The 24,467-nt window shown below is 45.9% G+C and overlaps 3 protein-coding genes and 1 long non-coding RNA gene across 4 annotated transcripts in view; 1 reads left to right on the plus strand and 3 right to left on the minus strand.

Moving 5' to 3' along the window:
* Positions 1-24,467, minus strand: part of LOC137424845 (putative E3 ubiquitin-protein ligase makorin-1) — a 78,684-nt gene that overhangs the window by 13,563 nt on the left and 40,654 nt on the right. The gene's annotated exons all lie outside the window — the stretch shown is intronic.
* On the minus strand, positions 652-23,204 carry LOC137424876 (uncharacterized). Its single transcript, XR_010984001.2, has 3 exons — positions 23,116-23,204; positions 3,507-3,601; positions 652-3,131 (listed from the first exon to the last, which is right to left on the minus strand). It is a non-coding gene; the product is annotated as an uncharacterized LOC137424876 (long non-coding RNA).
* LOC137424875 (histone H4) lies at positions 21,665-21,976 on the plus strand. The gene has a single exon (XM_068112744.2). The coding sequence runs from the start codon at positions 21,665-21,667 to the stop codon at positions 21,974-21,976; it is 312 nt and encodes a 103-aa protein (XP_067968845.1).
* LOC144891543 (histone H3) lies at positions 22,515-22,930 on the minus strand. Its single transcript, XM_078775164.1, has one exon. The coding sequence runs from the start codon at positions 22,923-22,925 to the stop codon at positions 22,515-22,517; it is 411 nt and encodes a 136-aa protein (XP_078631290.1). The 5' UTR covers positions 22,926-22,930.

Below are 24,467 nucleotides of genomic sequence, written 5' to 3' on the forward strand. Positions count from 1 at the left end.
ATCAATGTCAGCGTTCAGCAAACGATGGGGTCCGTTTGTGTTTCCTGCGTCACTTTGAGCTTTGTTATTCACATGAACGATAACTCAATGCGCAATGCGCACAGTTGTTTCAGGTACAAGCACATCCTGGCAAACGGAGAGAAGCATCTTTTCAAATATCTGGACCTTTCGCCACATTCCACGGCCCGACACGGCAGATGGACGATCTGCTTTGACAGAACATTGCTTAATCCAGTGGTTCTTAATCTTTTTAAAGGCGCCGAACCCTAAGGCAACCCACCGAACACTCGCGGAACCCCTCAAATTTGACCAAAAAATTAAGAAGAATTGCATCTTAATGCGTTTTCTGTTCTTTTCGGGAGGCGATCTGGGAAATGTGTGGTTTTGTTTTGGCAAGGGCCACCCTCAAATCATTTTCGCATGAAAGTGTTACGTGCTCCTCCCCAAACCCCGGTCACGGTGTACCTCCGAGCACCTAGAGGAGTCACGGCAGAAAGATGTGTTATTCTGTGTGTCAAAGATCAATGGTGAAACCACAGCAATTGTTACCAACAAACAAATATTGTATTAAGATCACACAAGAATAACAGTACAATAACAATATTAATCAATTGTACAACCAATATATCATTCCTATGATGGTACCATCAGTTTCGTACAATATAACTCACTGTGCTCCAAGTGAGCGAAAAGAACATTCCCAATGTCTCTGTCCCAGCTTCAAACCAAAGTCGATCCACGCTCCAGTGATCGTCAGAACGATGTTGTATCGAGACCAGAATCCCGTTCGGTTGACAGTCACACTGCCAAAGATGGGCAAAGGTACCCTCAAGAGGCGACTGGGAAATCACACCTTCGGGTATGGACGTTCAACGGCTCACAGACGGCGAACCGCAAATTCCCACTCCAAAATCCACGTTGCACACACACCAGGTTAATGTCTGGATGCGGTGAAATGGTTGAAGCGAGGTGAAGAACCTAGAGCGATGCGAAATTGGGCGTGAGGCAAAATGGCCAATGGCCCGTACTTGAGGCTTAACGGCACTCCAACGATTCTCTTTGGAATCAACCGCAAAACCTGTCACGCAGGTTTATCTGTCACAGCGATAACAACTCTGTCGCAGGAATCCCTTTCCCAGGAAACCCAAAGTTCACTCGTGACCCCCGTTTGCCAGTGTTTGCTCAAGACCTCAAAGCAGCTCGGCTTCTCCTCCACATCACTCGCTCCACCGCTTCTTCTTCTTCTTCTTCTTTTCTTCATCCGGTTCCCGATCCGGTTTCCGGTTTCTTTTAAAACACTAACTTTTTTTACCTTTTGAAAACAGTTATCTCTATTTCACTTAAACGATAACAATACTAGTACATGCAACCAAAAATGTTTACAGTGGATGAGAACCACAACAACGGAAGTGACAAATCCATAACACAAGCCTGCTCATTTTCTTTCTTTTAATGTCCACCAGTTTCGAAAACGCATGCTCACAGAGATAAGTTGTAACGAACGGCGTCAGGATCTCAAGGGCAATTCTAGCGATGTGAGGATACTCTTCCATTTGGCAGCACCAAAACGTTCAGAGTGTTGGTGTGCCGAAGGGTTGTTGTTGAGTCTGGCTCTGCTGAAGTTCGATGAGGTCGTCGAGGTATTGGTCGTTGACATCTGCCGTTGCAACGTCGAAAGTAAACGGCTGCCGCACCCATGCTGGGTATTGCTCTTGGTCGGGGAAGTAGCCGTCGAATGACTTTCCCAGCTCATCCAAGTGCGTGGCAATCACTTGCTTCAGCTCCCCCGGTACAGCAGTGCCTCCAACTTCAGACTCATCTTCGATCCCGCTCACGCACTCGTCCAGTAGCGAAAAGTTCGCGAAGTTGTCGTTCTCTGTTCGCCGCCTCCACAAGGTAACTTCTTTCGGAAAGCACTCAGCTTTTCTTCAGATTCGATGACATTCACTCCACCGCCCTTCATCTGGCAATTGAGATGATTGAGTGCGTCGAAGATGTCAGCCAAGTACGCCAAGGCGAGGATGAACTCTGACTCTTGGAAGTGCGTTGCATGGCAATGCTGGTGTTCTCGCAAAAACAGGGCTAATTCTACACGCAAGGCAAAAACACGGCTCACTACCTTCCCTCGTGACAACCATCGAACGTTAGAGTGGTAGAGAAGGACTTCGAATTCAGAGCCGATTTCATTGCACATCTCTTTGAAGATGCGATGATTCAGAGCACGGCTTCGCACGTAATTCACAGTTTCAACGACGATTTTCAGAACATTGGCCAGTTTTGGAGGCAGGGTTTTTGATGCCAGCACGTGTCTGTGCAGGACGCAGTGCGTGACGATGATGTGTGGTGCATAGGCCTTCACCAGCGCTCCAAAACCGGAGTTGCATCCCAGCATGGCTGGAGCTCTGCAGACACCATGTTCCACGAGAGGCCGTTGCTTCTGAAGAAGTCGTCCACAAGCTTCTTCACGTCAGCTGCCTTCGTCGTTGTTGTGAGAGGCTTGCAGAACAGAAAGTCGTCCTTGATCTCGTCTTCTTTGACAAAACGCACAAATAAGATGAGCTGGCTCAATTTCGAAATGTCGGTGGTCTCGTCGAGTTGAAGGCTGAATATCGTCGGGCTCGGAACTAAATCTGCAACTACCTGGGTGAGGATGTGGTCGCTCATGTCGTCGATTCTGCATCTGATGGTGTCATTTGAGAGTGGAACGAGAGACAACTTGTTTTCAGCAGCTTTTCCCAGCATGATGTTGGCCATCTTCAACGCGGCCGGTTTGATGAGTGTCTCGCCAACGGTGTGCGGTTTGCCCTGCTTTGCGATCAGGTATGCAACCTCATACGACGCGGTGAAGATCGGTTTGTCAATTGGAACGAAGCCGAGAGTGGGCAAGGTAGCACTTGCGTCGAATCGGACTCTCTTCAATTTGAATTAATCCAGCGTTGCGTCTTTGTACTGCCCCTCGCCGTGCTGTTTTTTGAAGTGTTCCCGTAGTTTTGCTGGTGCTCGGCTGGAGTTGCTCAACTTGACATTGCAAAGCAAAGCATGCAGGACGCTGACTTCCGTCCCATTCCGTCAAACACGTGAACCCGTACCGCACGTAATCGTCCAACAACTTCCTTTTTTTGCTCGACATACTGCAAAAAAAAGAAAAAAAGTAACAAACTGATCTTAATTGAGTTCGGGCAAATAATTATATGACAAAAATTAAAAAAGGAACATGCTTAAATATAATCAGTACCCCTCTGAAAACTGAGAAATTTTAACGAAGAAAACATAACTTATAGTTACGATGACGGGATTTATTATCTACTCAACTCTATGTCACCTCAAATCCCATTATAATATTACATAGAAAACTGCGAATTGTTAGTTTTGAATTGCGACCAAAGGAGTTGTATCACCTCTGCCTAATTTTCTGAGTAATTCAATCATATTTTATAATCACCATCCACTTTTGACTTTAATATAACTCTGAACCCGCCCTGCATATCCAAACATTTCCAACTTACTTTTCAATTAATCAGTAACTCCAAAGTAAGGCATGACCAATGACGCACGGCACACGGCAAGCTAATCGAGGTTATTCACTGGAATTTCCGAACACCTGCAAAGTTCAAAATCCAATAAGTAAGTAAACAAGTAAGCACCATCAACAGAATAATTAGCAAGTTGCTCATTGATTCAACTTACTACAGTCAGTGTGAAACAACTTATCTTAAACACAGACCAGAGAAACCATGAATGGGATGGGAATACAATTACAAATAACATTTCCATTCGTTCATAACATACATAGCAAAATAATAATAATATGAATAGTAAGTGTAATTACGCATAGATTCAAAATTGATACAAAACTAAAAACAAACAAAAAACAAATTGCAATGCGTTTCGGAGGCCCTCTGCCGAACCACTGAGACTGGCTCACTGAACCCCTGGGGTTCGGTTGAACCCAGGTTAAGAACCACGGGCTTAATCGAACACGTTCTCGGGCTTCGCCCAAGGGGTTTCTATGCTCAGAATCTGTTTTTCAAGAGTAAAATATTTTCTTTGACCTGAATTAAACCTCACAAAGTTCATGGTGAAATGTGCACCTGTCTGCAGCCACCTTTGCAAAGCAATGAAACAAACAAGAAAAAAAACTCCTTTTTGGAGGTTCGTGTCGAGGTCATCTTAGCATGAACCAGCACAAATGTGAAAATACTTGGTTACCAGTTACCAACAGCAAACGGGTGTAAGCAATGCTTCGAACGTTTTTTAAAATCCAAACGCGAATAAAATCGTCGACCAGGTTTCTCCCCTGTTCTTGTGTCGTGCTTCGTGTGATGTTCTGTGTGCATCGAGGTGTTGTAAACGAAACTGTTGTGATATATCCTTAACACTGTCTTACTTGACTGGTTCAATTAATCCCCTGTCGTCCAAGTTAGGTGCAAGGTCTTCCATGCAGCAACTTCAAAGATCTTCCACGCGTTAAAGTAAAGCTTCGTAATAATAGCGAAAGGTTCTGCTGTTTACTGGTTGAACGTGTGGAAGTGTAACTCAGTGTAACTTATTAATTGGCACTGGTAACTCATTGATTAAATCTGGTAACGAAGCAGAATGTGCACGAACATGGTAATCTCTTGAAACACCTGGTCACAGCCCCAGGCTGGAGCACCCCCCTATTGTTTGGTGAATGGAACTCACAGCAGGAGGGGGGCTAGCTGGTGCCAGGGAGGCGACCAGTAACGTCAGCGGAGAAGGGATTACGATTTCAGCGGACAGAGGATTAACTGAAGTGTGCCGATATAAACAGAAGGGACTTTGAGCAAAAGGAGGAATTGCCACGATAACTCCTGCTCGACGGAGCGAACGAGCGCCCATCATCAGAACCTCTGCCCGACGGGAATGGCGGAGGAACATCAGCCGAACGAGAAGGACATTGGAAAAGAGTTAACCTGATCCATTATATTATGCTGTGGCGGACACAAAAGCCCACTGGCGTGGTGACATCATTCCATGCACCAAGTGGGCGGTGGCCACGCCCGAGGGGTAGGCGTGGTCTCATGATATACACCGGGCGGCCAGCCCGGAAGTGTTACAGTGTAGTCTTACAATAAAGACGTTTATATGTTACCGCTTGTCCGCTTCCTCCTTGCTCACAAGCAGCGCGCGTAACGCCGCGCTTTACTGGTGACCCTCGACGTTGGATCTGCCGTAGCGATCCTTCCACACGCGACGCCATCGCCATGGCCGCCTTCGTCAAACTTCCGGAATTTTGGGAGGCTCAGGCCGAAGTCTGGTTCGTCCAGGCCGAAGCCCAATTTCAGCTTCGGCACCTCACCGGCGATGACACGCGCTACTGCCACGTCGTCGCCTCCCTCGGGCCCGGCACGGCCGCTCGAGTTGTGTCCGTCCTTCGCCACCCACCGGACGGCCACAAGTACGAGGCACTCAAGCGGCTACTCCTAGCCACGTTCAGCCTCACGGACGACGCACGGGCCGACCGCCTCCTGGATCTCCCCGAGCTCGGTGAGACGCGCCCGTCGGTCCGAATGGACCATATGCTGTCACTGTTGGGCGACGAAGCCCCCGGTTCGCTATTCCGGGCGCTTTTCCGTCGCCAACTTCCAGCGCAGGTTCGCCTCGCGTTGGCCGGGACCGGGTTAACGGAACCCCGAGCATTGGCGGCCGAGGCGGACAAGTACTTCGCCGCTTCGGACACGCGGGTGAGCGTTGGCGTGGCCGTCACGGCCTTCGACGCTGATGTTCCACAGCATCATCTTCTACAGCACGCTGAGGTTCAGCAGCATGCTGATACGCACCTCGTGAACGCCGCCACGCCCCGCCCACCGCCGCGGCGAAAACCGCCACCGCGGGGAAACCCGTCGACTCCACCGGCCTGGCGGAGCCAGCCACGCTCCTCCAGCTCTACCACCTGGTGCTGGTTCCACGCCAAGTTCGGCCACAAAGCTCGGCGGTGTCATCCGCCGTGCTCCTTCAACGGGTCGGGAAACGCCCGGGCCGGCGCTCAATTGTGGCGATGAGCGCCGGCCGTTCGAGCAGCCTGCTGTTCATAACGGACACCTTCTCCGGGCGCCGTTACCTGTGCGACACGGGAGCACAGGTGAGTGTCATTCCCGCCGGCACGTCAGACAAGCACGCCGCGGGTGGGGGCCCCGCGCTGCTTGCCGCGAACGGGACGCCCATCCGTACGTACGGAAAACGCTGCCTCTCTCTGCGGTTTGGAGGGCAGGTTTTCCGATGGACGTTCGTCACCGCCGACGTGCCCATGGCACTGCTTGGCGCGGACTTCCTGTGCGCTAATGGGCTCCTGGTCGACGTCAAGCGCAGACGGCTTGTCCAGGCCGAGACGTTCAGCTCGCTCGCATGTGCGTTGCCCAGCTCAACGAGCGGCTTGCCAAGCGGCTTGCCGAACGATTCGGTTCCGACCACGTTGGTCTGTACGCTTCCGGCAGCGGACGCATTCACCCGCCTCCTCGCCGGCTTCCCGGCCCTCACGCGGCCCACCTTCTCGGCGGGGGCCGTCAAGCACGGGGTGGCCCATCACATCCCCACCGTCGGGCCACCGGTCTACGCCCGGGCACGCCGCCTCGAGCCGACGAAGCTGGCGGTGGCAAAAGCGGAGTTCGCTACCCTGGAGCGACTCGGCATCGTTCGGCGCTCAGAGAGCGCTTGGGCATCGCCGCTGCACATCGTGCCGAAGCCCGGCGGGGGATGGCGACCGTGCGGGGACTATCGCCGTCTCAATGACGCCACGACTCCCGACCGCTACCCCGTCCCCCACATTCAGGACTTTTCCGCCCGTTTGGCGGGCAGGTCCTTCTTCTCGAAGGTGGACCTCATACGCGGCTACCATCAGGTCCCCATCAGGCCGGAGGACGTCCCGAAGACGGCGGTCATCACGCCATTCGGACTCTTCGAGTTCCTGCGCATGCCCTTCGGTCTGAAGAATGCGGCTCAGGCGTTCCAGCGACTGATGGACAGCGTCCTGCGCGACTTGGATTTTGTCTACGTCTACCTGGACGATATCCTCGTCGCCAGCGCGTCCCGCGAAGAGCACCTACGCCACCTCCGCACGCTCTTCGAACGCCTGGGCCAGCATGGCCTGATTGTGAACCCCGCAAAGTGCCAGTTCGGCGCCGCCACAATCGATTTTCTGGGGCACCGTGTCACCAGGCACGGAGCTGTCCCCCTGCCGGCCAAGGTGGAGGCGGTGAAGGGGTTTCCGCGCCCCCGCACGATCAGAGGGCTGCAGGAGTTCCTGGGCATGGTGAACTTTTACCATCGGTTCCTGCCCCGTATCGCCCAGCTCCTGCGCCCCCTGCACGAAGCTCTCCGAGGTAAGCCGGGCAAAGGCGACGTTACCTGGACCGAGCAGATGGACACGGCGTTCACGGGCGCGAAGCTCGCCTTGGCTAACGCCACCATGCTCGCGCACCCGGCGCCCGATGCACCGATCGCCCTCACCACCGATGCCTCGGACTACGCGGTGGGCGCGGTGCACGAGCAATGGGTGCGTGGAGCTTGGCAACCGCTGGCGTTCTTTAGCCGGCAGCTTTGCCCGCCCGAACGCCGTTACAGTACCTTCGACCGCGAGTTGCTCGGACTTCACTTGGCAGTCAGGCACTTCCGCCATCTGCTCGAGGGCCGGGCGTTCACTGCCTTCGTCGACCACAAGCCGCTGATCTTCGCGATGGGCAAGGTCACCGAGCCGTGGTCGGCCCGGCAGCAGCGTCACCTCTCGGCCGTGTCCGAGTACACGACGGACATCCAGCACGTCGCGGGGAAGGACAACCCGGTGGCGGATTGCCTTTCCCGGGCCGTCGCCCACGCAGTCCACCTCGGCATCGACTATGCCCGGATGGCAGCGGACCAGGCCGCTGACCCCGACGTCCAGGCCTTGCGGACCGCCGTCACGGGCCTCCGCGTCACCGAGGTGCCGTTCGACGGCGCGGGCGCGGCCCTCTTGTGCGACGTCTCCCTCGGGCGTCCTCGCCCCATTGTGCCCGCGGGCTGGCAGCGCCAGGTGTTTGACGCCATCCACGGCCTGTCCCACCCGGGCGCGAGGGCCTCCCAAAGGCTGATCGCCGACAAGTTCGTCTGGCATGGCCTCCGGAAGGCCGTCCGCGGCTGGGCCAGGACATGCCTCGCGTGCCAGCGCGCCAAGGTGCACCGGCACACCCAGGCCCCGTTGGCCCCGTTCACGGTGCCGGAACGCCGGTTTGACCACGTCCACGTGGACCTGGTGGGACCTCTGCCCCCCTCGCGGGGTTTCACCCACGTCCTCACCATGGTGGACCGCACCACCCGGTGGCCGGAGGCCGTGCCCTTGGCGTCGACAACGGCGGCCGATGTCGCGCAGGCTTTCATCGCCACCTGGGTCGCCCGGTTCGGCGCCCCCTCAGACATCTCATCCGACCGCGGCCCCCAGTTCACCTCGGAGCTCTGGGGGGCGGTTGCGCATGGGCTCGGGGTCCGGCTGCACCGAACCACGGCCTACCACCCCCAGGCTAACGGCCTGTGTGAGCGATTTCACCGCTCATTGAAGGCCGCGCTCCGGGCCACCCTCCGCGACGGCGGCTGGGTCGACAGGCTCCCCTGGGTCCTGCTGGGCCTCCGGACGGCGCCCAAGGAGGACCTGCGCGCATCCGCGGCGGAGTTGGTCTTCGGGCAACCGCTGCGGGTGCCGGGCGAGTTCCTCCCCGACTCCACGGCACCATGGTCCGCGGCACAGCAGCGCTCCGCTCTGCAAGAGACCGCCCAGAGGTTCGCCCCGGTGCCAACGGCATGCCACGGGCACCCACCGACGCACGTCGCCCCGGAGCTTCGCACGGCGGAGTACGTCTTCGTCCGCCACGATGCCCATCGGACACCACTGTGGCCCCCGTACGACGGGCCTTTCCGCGTGCTGGAGACCGGGGCGAAGCACTTCACCCTGGACATCGGCGGTACTCCTGACCGCGTTTCGGTAGACCGCCTCAAGCCGGCCCACCTCGATGTGGACCATCCACCGCCAGTGGCCCGACCCCCATGTCGGGGCCGCCCTCCTGCGGGCGGACCCCCGGCACCGCCCAGCCCCGCCGCCACGGCGCCCCCCGGTCCTGCACCCATCCCAGGGGTAGCCAGGGGCATCCCACCTGGTATCCCTGCACCCCGGACGCCGCCGATCGCCAGGGGGCGCTTCGGCCGGGTCATTCGTCTGCCCCGCAAACTGGCCCTCCAGGTGCGCGGGAATTCTGGGGGGGCGCGTGTGGCGGACACAAAAGCCCACTGGCGTGGTGACATCATTCCACGCACCAAGTGGGCGGTGGCCACGCCCGAGGGGTAGGCGTGGCCTCATGATATACACCGGGCGGCCAGCCCGGAAGTGTTACAGTGTAGTCTTACAATAAAGACGTTTATATGTTACCGCTTGTCCGCTTCCTCCTTGCTCACAAGCAGCGCGCGTAACGCCGCGCTTTAATGCGGTATTATTTGGTAAATGGAATGAAGTGAATAACCAGTTAATAAACCAGACCTTTTGTAAGCCTGTGTCCGGTCATTGGAGTCCTGTGAGTCTCTCAGCTACAAATTCTTCTACAATTTGGAGGCACCGCTGACATCAACTGGACACAAACAAGTCTTTAAAAGGTAAGTGTGTCTTGTTTTTGGTCCAGTATGATTTACGAACTTGGGAATAGTTATGTGTATATACATGAAGGATTTGGTGTGTGGGACTTGTGATTGTCCATAGGTAAAATCAGGATGGAACGTTTTAAATGATTCTAATTATTCGTGGGCTTGCGAGTATATGTACAGTATACGCTGGGTATTAAAAGCCTTACTCTGGTCTGCAGGCAAGTCGGCTCATGAAGTGCACCATGAAGCGATTTGTTTGTCGGTTCGGTAAGGTCCGTACACGTGTACAATCGTGTACACCCGTTTTAAATAAATAATTTTTTTCAGTTTTCCCGCCATGCCTAAACCTCGTTCGATCAACAAATAAATTCATGACAGACAACCCCCCCTCATGCCGGTCCAGAATTATGATGAAAGATGGCGATTGGATAAAAATTGCATCAAATTTTGTCCAGGTCCATCACTAAGCCTTTGAGACATGCTTCACGGTTGAATAAAAAACCACCGTTTAGAGGCCATTTTTCCCCGCAAAGCGAGGGTTGGCCTTTTCGGGGACCGTGGTAGGTGTTGGTTTTTGGTCCCCTTTTTGAAGCAATGTTTTGCGACCGGATGCCCTTCCTGACGCCAGCCCTTTTTGCCGCCTTCAACGACAAACAGGGAAGTTTCACGGTTGAATGAAAGACAATAATTAAGTGCTTTTGTGGGAAAGCAATGGCAGACCACCCAATGTCACCACTTTCATGAGCTCAGAGAAATAATAATTCCAAATTCCACTCTGATGGCTCAATGGAAATCGGCAGAAGAATGAAAATCAACAGACAATGGAACAGCTAGCGACGAGTGTTTGTGAGTAACAACCACTCTCTGGTCGAGGCTCATAGAAAAATTGATACTTATTGATTTGGCACGCTTACAATAGATATTAATGGCGAGGGTTGTGGTTGATTCGATTTTGCGAAATGAATATCCTTTGACCAAGTTAAATGGTAAAATAATGAAAATATATATAATTATTTACTCTTTGAAACTGGGTATAGTATAGAACTCTGGGTATAGTTCTCAAGTCACTCTGGATTGTGACTTGAAGAATGAATTGGAGTTGTAATGTAATGTAAGGATGCAAGGTAAAATTGAGTGATGGAATTATTGGGATTGCTATTAAATGAGAATTTTAATAGGATTTTAATGGGATTGTAATGGGATTTTAATGGGATAAATATAAAAGATATTTGTTTTTGTCAAGAAAAAAAAGTAACCATTAGCTGAGGAGTCACAGAGGCCAAACTTTAACCTTTGACAGCAGAGAAATTGTGTTCTGACAGCAAAAGACTTCCAAATAATATTTATGGCTGGATTGCTTCAAGAGAAATGACATACTATTTATTTTAATATAAAATTGCTATGAGATGAAATTATATTTTCGGTGTTGGTGTGACAGTAATTACCTAGAAAAATATATCTGAAGACTTACGGACATAATTTAGGCAAAATATGGCAGAATAGTTGTTGATAGTTTAGGCACATATCAGAATGCTTGTTGATTTAAAATTTCAAAGTCAAATTTTTACACCTTCAAGTTCTGATGAAATCTCCATTTTTCACATGTAGTTTTGTGGAAAAACGGATGAAGGTGAATAATTTAGGATTATTAGAAAAATTTTGATGGGTCTAACTGTGGAAAGTGTTATTAAATCATAGGTAGAGGTAACAAGGAAACTAGGTGTTACTAGGAAACGAAAGTATTCAGGTGTTACCAGGAAATAAAAGTAGACAGACAAGCAAAATGAGTATAAAGACGTTGACCAACCAAGATGTTGCATATCTTTGTTGATGTTCTGACGTTGTTTATTTCAATTATGGTCGGAATTATTGGGATTGCTATTAAATGAGAATTTTAATAGGATTTAATGGGATTTTAATAGGATTTTAATGGGATTTTAATGAGATTTAATGGGATTTTAATGGGATAAATTGGGAACATTCAAATGTTGGGTTGTGCTAACGTTTCCACAACGTCGCTACAACGTTTCACTTTCGTTGTTGCAACGTTTTGCTCCAACGTTTTGGGAACATTCAAATGTTGTGTTTTGCTGACGTTTCCACAACGTCGCTACAACGTTTCACTTTCGTTGTTGCAACGTTTTGCTCCAACGTTTTGGGAACATTCAAATGTTGTGTTTTGCTGACGTTTCCACAACGTCGCTACAACGTTTCACTTTCGTTGTTGCAACGTTTTGCTCCAACGTTTTGGGAACATTCAAATGTTGTGTTTTGCTGACGTTTCCACAACGTCGCTACAACGTTTCACTTTCGTTGTTGCAACGTTTTGCTCCAACGTTTTGGGAACATTCAAATGTTGGGTTGTGCTAACGTTTCCACAACGTCGCTACAACGTTTCACTTTCGTTGTTGCAACGTTTTGCTCCAACGTTTTGGGAACATTCAAATGTTGTGTTTTGCTGACGTTTCCACAACGTTGCTACAACGTTTCACTTTCGTTGTTGCAACGTTTTGCTCCAACGTTTTGGGAACATTCAAATGTTGTGTTTTGCTGACGTTTCCACAACGTCGCTACAACGTTTCACTTTCGTTGTTGCAACGTTTTGCTCCAACGTTTTGGGAACATTCAAATGTTGTGTTTTGCTGACGTTTCCACAACGTCGCTACAACGTTTCACTTTCGTTGTTGCAACGTTTTGCTCCAACGTTTTGGGGACACTCAAATGTTAAGTAAATCGGATAAGAATTCACGAGTTATTTAATTATTAGCGATTAAGGAAGTACTTATTTAATTAATTACATTTCGTATTAAATTACAGTAATTACATTACAGTAATTACCTGAGGTAATTACAGTAATTACAGTTCCGGTAATTACAGTAATTACAGTAATCATTACAGTAATTGCAGTAATCTTATTACAGTAATTACATTACATTAACTCAGGCACCTTTTGAGGAAGGAAGCTGATATTTGGACATGACACTGACCGAGTGATGTGGCTGTCAAGGAAACTTTTGATTTATTGATTAATCATTTAATAAATTAACTCGTTGATTTATAAATGACTTATTTAATTAAAAGTCCTCAGAGATACATCTTCGGATGAGATACTTGCAGATTGGTTATGCTATGAGCCAATTGATTAAGGAAAATATTTTGTGATGGCCATATTGGCAATTTCGTGGCCATATTCGTGGCAACTCAGTTAGTGCCACTGCACCTTTAAAATGCATCCCTGCGTTCATTTTTCGATCGATTGAGTTGAAATTTTGAACAATCGGATCTGGACTGTCGTTGTTAACGACTCTAGCACGCACTCGTCCAATCAGGATGGAGCGGTATGGTCCCCGGATCATCACTGCCCACAGTGTTAATTAGTTTTACTTTTTTCTCTTGGTCATATAATTTTGAAGACATGCATGTCATGATAGAGGAAATGTTTGTTCTGTTGAACGGAATAAATGTTGTTTATTTGTGTGGGTGTGTATTTCTTGTGTATTTTGGATATATTTTCACGACTAATTCCAGTTAACATCCTGCAAAATTTGCTCGTTTGCTGGCCGAGTCGAAATTGCGTTGAGTTCCTATGGCATGCGCCATTAAAAGCGCTGTGTAATGGTTGAGCTCCCTTTATTTCGTTTTGGTCATGCGGATGAGCAGACAAAGTGACGAATGCTGCGGCTGGAGCAGTAGAAGCGATGTTTTTTTAATGGAAACGATGTAATGAGTAATTAAAAGTGGGAGGGGGCAACACCACGCATACCTCTTTTAAGGTGTGTATAAACCCTGGAATAAACGTGGGAGGGGGCAACACCACGCATACCTCTTTTAAGGTGTGTATAAACCCTGGAATATTTCAGCAATCAATACAATGCTGAAACTATGTAAGTTAAGTTAATGAGTAATTTAATAAGTAATTTAATGAGTAATTTAATGAGTAATTTAATGAGTAATTTAATGAGTAATTTAATGAGTAATTTAATAAGTAATTTAATGAGTAATTTAATGAGTAATTTAATGAGTAATTTAATAAGTAATTTAATGAGTAATTTAATGAGTAATTTAATGAGTAATTTAATGAGTAATTTTAATAAGTAATTTAATGAGTAATTTAATGAGTAATTTAATAAGTAATTTAATAAGTAATTTAATGAGTAATTTAATGAGGAATTTAATGAGGAATAAACGTGGGAGGGGGCAACACCACGCATACCTCTTTTAAGGTGTGTATAAACCCTGGAATAAACGTGGGAGGGGGCAACACCACGCATACCTCTTTTAAGGTGTGTATAAACCCTGGAATATTTCAGCAATCAATACGATGCTGAAATGATGTGATTACTGTGTAAGATGGTCGACCTTGGGTTTGTTTGGGTTTGTTGTTTATTTTTGTGGGTGTGTATTTTTTGTGTATTTTGGATATATTTTCACGACTAATTCCAGTTAACATCCTGCAAAATTTGCTCGTTTTCTGGCCGAGTCGAAATTGCGTTGAGGTCCTATGGCATGCGCCATTAAAAGCGCTGTGTAATGGTTGAGCTCCCTTTATTTCGTTTTGGTCATGCGGATGAGCAGACAAAATGACGAATGCTGCAGTGGAGCGATTTTTGAATTGTTCAATGATTATTCGATATTGTTATGACTTATTGTCAATAGGTATACTAAGTGGCCATGAGGTAGCCTGTTGCTATGTACAGTTTTATTCTATTGTTGATTATACCACATAGCTGTGGTGATAAAGGAAATGTTCGTTTTAAATAGATGATTATGATATGACCATGACTATAAAATCATGATGATTATTATGAATGATATCATAGGGTTCAAATGCAGAATGATTGCATGAACTTGGGAAAGAACTTTCAAGCCCTATGGGATAAATTGGGTGTTACAAGTGATGGAGTTTCAAAATTTAGCATGATTGAAGGAATTTTAAAGTCTTATTTCAGGAGTTTTACGAAATTTAAATTGCCAAGAGATTTTGGGTACTATTAAAGGAAAAAATGATGAGATTTTTTTTCCAATGAACTTTAATATCTGCCATCCATTTTGGCTGTCTCACGAATAAAGGATGAGTTGCCTTTAGTGGCTGCAAAGAAAATTTGTGGAGACCAGGCAAAATGGGGAAATATGTCAGATATGACCCTAGGACAGGACGGTGATTCATCAATTGACATGAGGTACGAACCAGAGGTGACGACCGATGAGAGTCGATCTCAGTCAATGGATGGACCTGTCCTGACATCATTGGGGAAAGGGCTTATGCAAGGAGTCATTCAAAATGATTAATTTGATTTATTGATGAATATTGATGAATTAATTGAAATTGAATAAATTTAACTGAATAAATTGAACTGAATAAATTGAATTGAATATATTGATTGTTTGATTGATGAAAATGCGGTCTCAAGAAAGAAGCTTTGATATCTTTGCGAGATATTATCAATGTGGAGACAACCTGGGAAAATTGAGCAAGGTGGTGAGTTTATATACAGATATATATGTGCGGTTACCATTGTGTGATTTCCCCGTCAAACAGAGCGGACACCTGAGGATTCACCCATTTCATACTGACCCTCCGGCTCATCTGCAAATACTGATCTGTGAGATTGGATTGTGCAAAAGCCACAGCTGAGGGAGATTCTCTGGAAATCACCGTGTGAACAGGTGGAGAGATCCTTCCTGGAGGTACGAGTGAAGCTTTAGAGGAACCTGGAACAAGCTACAACACATCCAACGCTACTTTGATAAAAGGCAGAATGGGAAATGGAGCCTGCAAGAATACACAAGGACAACCAGAAATTCCACAAAAAGGTACTTGTACACATCATATGTACGACCATTATGGTGCCGAAGCTATAAGGCAGGTCGAGAATTGGTATTTGTGGACAAAGGGACATGATGAGGAGTTTCCAAGAGATGGTACATTTGAGCGAAGTCGATTGGAAAGATTGGAACAAAGATTGAAAGCCAAGAAGAGACAGAATCTAACGGTAGACTGGCTTGCATTCCATCTTTGGGATGGTGAATCCAGACAACGGGAACAGCAAGAACGGATAACGGATCTAGAACTTAAAATAAAAAGGATACAGGATACAGTGGAGGAGACAAATGCACAACTGCCCTCGAAATTAGGAATGAAAGTGACAGTTGTCCCATCTGATTTCCAGTTGTCTCCCCAAAAAGGACGGTACAGAGAATTTTTTCGTGTTTCAGGAGATAACGAGAGATTGCAGTGGCAACTCAGGGAGGTAGAGATGCAGCCCAGCAATACAAGTGCACAGGTGCACAGATCAGATAACGACAGAAACCGGTGTTTCAAGTGTGGACAGATGGGACATTGGAAAAGAGGATGTCCGTATACCAAAAGGAAGACAAGTTAATAGGGTAAACCAAGATCAAGGGTACCAGTGCTGACCGATACCTCAGACAATGATTAGGCCTTCATTGCGACAAATCCCAAATGACGATTGGCCTCAACAAATTAGATTACTGGACAAACATGAATAACTGTCGATGATTCTTGGGTCTGAAAAGTTTTCGGAGCAAGAATTATTCATTTTTTCTTTTGCTTGTAAGCAAATTAGTAATTAATTGATCAAATGCCGAAATTGGATCTTTTATGTTGGGCACACAATTTTAAATTTACAAAGTTGGAACAATTGCTTTGCAAATTTTTGAAACCAAGTGACAAGAGTCACATGATGATCAGGTGGGAATTTCGGACTAGTGTTCCGCATGATTGATAGGTCAGTGGTCGACTGACATGCAAATGGGTGTGTAGTCAAATTTGGATAAATTATGGTGGGAACTGAAAGGGTAATTTCAATGTGACATCATAGGGGTTTTCTAAAAAATAAACTTTTGGTCCATTTGCGTATTAGCATTTATAAAATTGAAGGACAAATTTTATGAAAATGAAATAAAACTGACACCCAACCTGATCTGTAAATAATGGTTCCAACGCAAACAAATATGCATAATGCATGCGTGTGTGTGTGTTTTGTGTATCAATGTTTGTGTTTGTTGTTTTTGTTTTTGTGTATCAATCTTACAAGATTGTTGACACCGACAGTGTGCCTTGCCTGAAAATAGATAGTTCCATGTGGATGGGATCGCATATCGAGAGAATTAGTAAAATAAAATAGAAATATAATTTGATTATGAACATTATCCTTTTTGTCAAGGGAGATGGAATATAAAAATTTGATTTGCTGAGTTATGAGCAGCCATTCATTGATAGTAAATTCATTGATAGTAAAAATTGGGAGTAATCTTGAGATTCCATTTTGATAGAATTTATATGAGAATCAAAGCTATTTATGGATATGAGCTTCATGGAAATGTGGGAGTACAAAATTGGCCAAATTTGGGAGAGGTCTTGCACTGACTTCCCAGAGTGCTCTGCTCACGGATTTTATATATATAAACTTGAATTTTATCAGCATATAAATTGTGCTGCATGTATGGTTGTGTATTAGGCATAGATGATATGGGAAAATAGTAAAGAATATCTTGCTGGTTGGAACTATTGTGAGTTTTAAAACGGAATGCATTGTGAATCTTAAACCAAGGGGCAGACATGAACGCGCTGTTACGTTATTTATACTCAGAACGCGATGTCACGTGTACCTGCAACATATTTGTTAAACTCGTACACCTATATTGGCATACTGGTGTCAGTAGTACTCACTGGGTGCATAGAAATGGATGAGCAACAGTTAAGGGGGTTTAAAATAAAAACACTTACTTGGATATTTTCTACAAAAGTATGGGTTTCAATAAGTGGTAGCTGCACACATGGGATTCATCAAATTAAGTTTTGGAGTTCAAACAAAGTCACTGGTTAACAGATGGGAATGGATAGTAAATAAATTCTTCGATGCTGGGTAAATGAAGTGAGATATTACAAAGACTTATGAGAGCTATTGTTCTTCCTTGCAGCAGTGGGAGAAAATTTAGATCCAACATAATGAATCTATAAATGAATGTGATAGGGATAATATCCTCAATTTGTACTAATTATTTGATTGTGGGTAAAGGAATTAATTTATCGTAGTGGATTGTTAACAAGCAGCCTGAAATGTCCTGAGAGTGTGCATCCATGTAATCAGAAATCCCAGATTTGTTTCTTACAAACAACATTTTGGTAGAGATCTTATGTGGACGAATACTTGCTTGGTAGATAAAAACGGTACTGCATGTTGGCAGCCACTTCGGTGGCCATTTAGGTCGAACAGATAGGGAGAAACTGTAATTGAATATGTAATTTACAGATGAGTATTTGGGAAGTAAAAAGGGAATTTATTGATTTGGGAGACATTTTTCGAAGGTTTATTAAAGTGTTGCAATATGACATTTGGCAAGGAAAATTATTGGATGGGAAAATTAGATCTGTTTATAAAATGAGTTTGTTGACCCATTGAAGTTAATTCTTTGAATTGTTGTTTAATTAGCATTTTGAGTTCAAATTGGAAATAGTGTGGTAGAGCTTTGGTTAAAACCTGTGGTTGCAGTGTTTTGGAACAAATTGATAAACCATAGGAGGTTGATAAGAATAGAAAAAAATATGGACCCAAAATAGAAAGTTGGATTCATGCCCCTTATTGCAAACAAGCACATGGGGCTAAGGTGGACGATCCCACAGAAAATAAGGCTGCACCTAGCAGCCCAGCAGAACATTCAGTGGCAGATAAATGATAGTCGTTATTTACAGTCATTTGAATTACATTTTAACACCCCTTGCATTGATAAACATTACATTTTCAACATGTGATATTCCTACTTGGGATAGTGACATTTATTTGCCTACATGACATACAATTACCTGCTGATATTAATACAACATGAGTGGGAAAAAATGTATCACAACTACACTCATGATCAGGGGATTGAGTTCAACCCCGGGAGATAGGGGGATCAGGGTAAGACAAATAATCTGATTTATGTTACATATTAAGGGATTTTCTTTATTTACCTTTTAGGAAGCTTGTTAGTTTGGTATATAATGTTGAATGTCATCGACATATAACTATGTCATAGGTATGAATATATACAAGGAGTAGCAGACTTGTTTGTTGGTTTAGTAGTTATATTGGCAATTGTTTTAGTGGTGGCTTGCTTGAAAGCCTCAGTGACGGTGTGTTTGAATAAGGTAACCAACAACACGATGATAACGCATGAAGTGACAAATGAGGAAAGAAATGTGGAACCAGAAAAGGAAGACTTTTATGGCGACATAAACAGTAGAATTAAGATAATGGCATAACGACAATGTTATGAGTTGTGTCAATCACAATATCAGTGAACTCATATCACCACGAGTGACACACTGTTAGGGAAAAAAGGGGAAAAGAAAAAGTGGAGAGGAATTATGGTAATAATACATTATGCTTAATTTGTTGGTTTGGGAAAATTGTTGTTGGGAATTAGATATTCCCGTTTGTGATTGTAATCATATACAATTTATTTTCTTAGAGTAGTGCTAAAATACCTGCATGAGTTAATTTTTGAACTATATTAACCTGAAAGCAATTGTGGATGCTATTCTTAGTTTAGTAGTGAAATACATACCTGATTGAATATTATTTGTGTGACGCATATAAATGAATATAACTTTCTGAATGTTGTAAGGGAAAACAACAAATTGTTGAATGTGAAACTGTCGGAAGATATACATGATTATGCTGATTTCATGGTAAGATGTACCCTATCTGATCCAGTGTGTGCGGAAAGCAGATTCAGATGTGACTGAGCATAAGGATAAGACGAGATCACATTTTGGAGGGATTGCTAACGGAATTGGGAAGAAGTTCGAGAAAGAAAATTTGTGGCTAAAAAATGAAGTTAATCGTGGCATACACCCTCTTTCTCAAAGAATGATGAAGACATTCTCCCGTGTAACTTGGAGATGAATGCTTACCTTCACCAAGGAAATTTATGTGACCATTTGCCTGGATCACACTGCAACATATGAAAGAAAGGCGATCACTTACTCTTGTTCGAAGGCTTCGAACATTCACCACATCAGAAGTTGCAGGACAACGACATTTTACCTGCAACCTCTGTGAAATGCGGGGACATATGTTATTACTTCACCAACGTCCGGGGAACCAGCATGGAGCTGCAAAAAACGGCTGTGCCCTTGTCACAACAGCTGTGCACGATTCTGCTGGTTTCTCCTGGTAAGGACCATGAATGACCTGAACACCATGGTCCCAACATCAGTGTGGATGCATCCGGCATCCCTGTTCCACATCTTGCTGGCCAATCAACGTCACACCAATACTTGCTGCCCACTCACAATGAGGGAGGAGGCAAGTCGACTACAACTGGGTGAAGGCCTTGTTCAGGAATTACTATGGTTTACAGCAAAAAGTGGCAAGAATGCTACAAGGAGAGCAGGGTCAGTCTATGACTCCGAAATGTTACCACAACAGCGAAATCCTACACGAAGTAGTGCAGGAGCTATGAAGACATTAGGAGAAAATGTTTCATACCAGGATTCAAACACAAGTGATCAGCCCTTCCTTTCAAACAAAGTCAACATTTGTGTGGAGGCAAACGTTTTTTGCCAGATGGTGCAGATGCTTTATAAAACTTGAAAATGAAGTGAAATTGTTGTATCTTGGTGATGGTGAAGTGTTGTTTTGAAAATATATTTGTGATGCAAATGCAATAGATTGAACGATATGGAAGGAGTAAATGACCAACGAAATGTTTTGTGATTCTTGCAGGATGACGGTGTATGCCCAAGGGAATTTGATTACCAAAGTGATTGATAATTATTTACTTATACTTGTAATGATGTTTACTTGTAGTGATTGATTGTTTACTTATATTGATGTTTAGATTAATGGTTAATATAAACAAAAACAAAAAGATGAGGGAATTGTGGAAGTGTAACTCAGTGTAACTTATTAATTGGCACTGGTAACTCATTGATTAAATCTGGTAACGAAGCAGAATGTGCACGAACATGGTAATCTCTTGAAACACCTGGTCACAGCCCCAGGCTGGAGCACCCCCCTATTGTTTGGTGAATGGAACTCACAGCAGGAGGGGGGCTAGCTGGTGCCAGGGAGGCGACCAGTAACGTCAGCGGAGAAGGGATTACGATTTCAGCGGACAGAGGATTAACTGAAGTGTGCCGATATAAACAGAAGGGACTTTGAGCAAAAGGAGGACTTGCCACGATAACTCCTGCTCGACGGAGCGAACGAGCGCCCATCATCAGAACCTCTGCCCGACGGGAATGGCGGAGGAACATCAGCCGAACGAGAAGGACATTGGAAAAGAGTTAACCTGATCCATTATATTATGCGGTATTATTTGGTAAATGGAATGAAGTGAATAACCAGTTAATAAACCAGACCTTTTGTAAACCTGTGTCCGGTCATTGGAGTCCTGTGAGTCTCTCAGCTACAAATTCTTCTACAAACGTCACGATAATTTATTGTGTTTCAACCGCAATTAAATTACATTTATAATGGACGGTGGTTCATCGAGGTTAATGTCCGCCAAAAAGGGCAGTTTTACTTTTCTTGAAATCCTAAATCATGAAAATGTCGATCCTTCAATTACTTGAGACCTTTGAAGCGTATTTCTAACTTCGGAGTCGTTTGAGTTTGTTGTTTATTTTGACAAAGTTCTGCAGTTGTGTTCAGAATGAAATCGCCGTGTATTACTGCCGAAGTTAAACCTCATTTGACAAAATTCTGTGTTTCTTTGAGCGAAAGCGTAGGGACCGAAAGAGCGAGTGCAGTTGCACATTGCCAAAGCTTAAGGACAACGTGCGCATGCGCAGCTGTAGAGGTGAAAAGGCAAAGAGCACACGCGCGGACGTGGTAGAAATCATCAGGGAAGCACCGTTTCACTTCGAGAAAATAGTGAAATGTATGAGGCAAAGTGCAAAGGTTAAAGAACAAATAGTCACATCGATCTCTCCACCAACATAAAGCCTCAGTACAACTACCATCCACACAGCGACGCGAACGTTCGTGGTTTAGCTGATTTTGGTTTAGAAGCAAACGGTGCGGTCGCGGTCATGTCTGGACGTGGTAAAGGTGGAAAGGGTCTCGGAAAAGGAGGTGCAAAACGTCATCGCAAGGTACTCCGTGATAACATCCAGGGAATCACAAAGCCTGCTATTCGTCGCCTTGCTCGTCGTGGTGGGGTAAAGCGCATCTCGGGTCTCATCTACGAGGAAACCCGTGGAGTTCTCAAGGTGTTCCTGGAAAATGTGATCCGCGATGCTGTTACCTACACGGAACACGCCAAGCGCAAGACCGTTACTGCCATGGATGTGGTGTACGCTTTGAAGCGCCAGGGCCGGACGCTCTACGGTTTCGGTGGTTAAACATTGAGGGTGGTGTTCATCAACAGCTACAACAAAACGGCTCTTTTCAGAGCCACCAACTCGTTCATGAAGGAGCTTCAGGCGATTTGAACTTTGTATTATGTATTTTTTGGCACCAGAAATGCGATGTTGATAGCAGGGTTTACATTATTATTTTGGGTTTGAGGATATGAACGGATAAAATAATACATGTAATATGGTTGAAATAAAAAATGTGTATTTTAACATGAACCACCTTGCAAGAGACATTACATAGGAGCCCCAACAATTGTCAATCCTGTGGAGGTTTCATTGAAACATTGTGAAACCCCATCCCTGAAGACAGCCAACCTCCACATCTTGTTCAACGTTTCCCTGTCTTTATAAAAAGGGCATTACAAAACGCATTTCCTTCCGACCCGTATACACACAAAAGGTAGTCATAGGTGGCGAGTTCGGTGAAAGGTCGATTACGCTTTCAAGAAAGGTGTTGTGGCTCTGAAAAGAGCCGTTGGGTGGTGTGGTACGGAAGGTGTGCACAAGACCTTGGACGAGCGGGTTAAGCTCGCTCCCCACGGATACGTCGTGCCAGCTGGATGTCCTTGGGCATGATGGTGACACGTTTGGCGTGAATCGCGCACAAATTAGTGTCCTCAAACAGCCCAACGAGGTAGGCCTCGCTCGCCTCCTGCAGCGCCATCACTGCGGAGCTCTGGAATCGCAAATCGGTCTTGAAATCCTGTGCGATTTCACGGACGAGGCGCTGAAACGGCAGCTTGCGAATGAGCAGCTCCGTGGACTTTTGGTAGCGCCGGATCTCGCGCAGCGCCACAGTTCCTGGACGGTAACGATGCGGCTTTTTTACGCCACCGGTGGCTGGAGCACTTTTCCGTGCCGCCTTTGTCGCCAACTGCTTTCGGGGAGCTTTTCCACCTGTCGATTTACGGGCGGTTTGCTTCGTTCGAGCCATCGTGAACGGCAAAGATCAACACAAAACAAAACACCAGCGAAAGAAATGAGATTATGAGATGAGAAACACCCGGTCTAATTTTGTTTGCGCCGCGAGAAGCTTCCGCCGTTCGCTATTGGCTGGCATATTTTGCACGTTTGTTATTGGCTGCCTCAAACACTCTCGCATTCGTTGAAGACTTAAGCCCTACCTGATGCTCCATCCATTTGTCGAAACTTCACTCTCCCCTCTCCATTGGCTGAAATCCGAGCCCGATGTGATCCGTTCCGCGAAGGAAAGCTTCGTCCGCCCTCCCTTGCTCGTTTCTCCCATCATATCTATCCTGAGCTCGTTTGGGCCTGTTTTAGCATTTCCCTGAAAGAAAAGAAGCAAAGGCAAATCTTTGCCAAATAAATGTGTTTGTCCCGTAAGACAAAAAAAATTCATTCATTAATCGATTTCAGAATGGGTCTTTTGGCAAGGGGAACTTCGTGATATGCATTTTTTTGAGATTGGTGGAACTGAACATTATTTGCAAATAATACAAATTTGTATTGTACAGTCGAGTTTCTCACACTTGTGGCTCTCAATTTATTGGATGAATAAAGCACAAGATCAACTATCCTCTGTTAAAGAATACATAAAGCAAAGTTCAAGACGCCTGAAGCTCCTTCATGAACGAGTTGGTGGCTCTAAAAAGAGCCGTTTTGTTGTTGTGGCTGTTGATGAACACCACCACCAAAATGTTTCACCACCGAATCCATAGAGCGAACGGCCCTGGCGCTTCAAAGCGGACACCACATCCATGGCAGTAACGGTCTTGCGCTTGGCGTGCTCCATGTCGGTAACAGCATCGCGGATCACATTTTCCAGGAACACCTTGAGAACTCCATGGGTTTCCTCGTAGATGAGACCCGAGATGCGCTTTACCCCACCACGACGAGCAAGGCGACGAATACCAGGCTTTGTGATTCCCTGGATGTTATCACCTCCTTTGCTGAGACTTTTTCCACCTTTACCACGTCCAGACATGACACCAACGTTTGATTCAAGCAAAAGATGTAATGTGATGTAATGTGATGATGAAATGTGAAAAAATGTAACGTGATGATGTTATGTAAAAGAAAAAAAATGTAACGCAAAGCAAGCGCCTCCATTGCAGGCCGAGCTGCCATTTTGTACTTGAAGAGGCTGTCCGCTTGGTGCATCTTGTTTTGCCGTTGGGATTTCCATGTCGACCTCATCGGGTTGATTGACGTTAGTTTTCCTATCGGCTCAGTTCCCATATCGACCTCTCACCTCGTCACTCCTCACCCACAGCCGCGCTAATACCTGCCTGTTGTTTTGCCATTCTGTGCGATTTCGACCTTCACTGCGTTGGGTTTCGTGCACGGACTTTGGGGAATGTTACATCTTACATTCCACTCACGTTTGGTGTATCGTGAGTTTATTGCTTTGAGAGCATTGGGGAATGATGGTACCATCATATGTATTGTTCAGTTCATGCAAGTGACATTTTCATTGTACTCTCTTTCATAGTGTCATTATTGTGCATGTGAGTGC

This window comes from Myxine glutinosa, chromosome 4 (assembly GCF_964187855.1).
Source record: "Myxine glutinosa chromosome 4, kmMyxGlut1.1, whole genome shotgun sequence".
NCBI lineage: Eukaryota > Metazoa > Chordata > Myxini > Myxiniformes > Myxinidae > Myxine > Myxine glutinosa.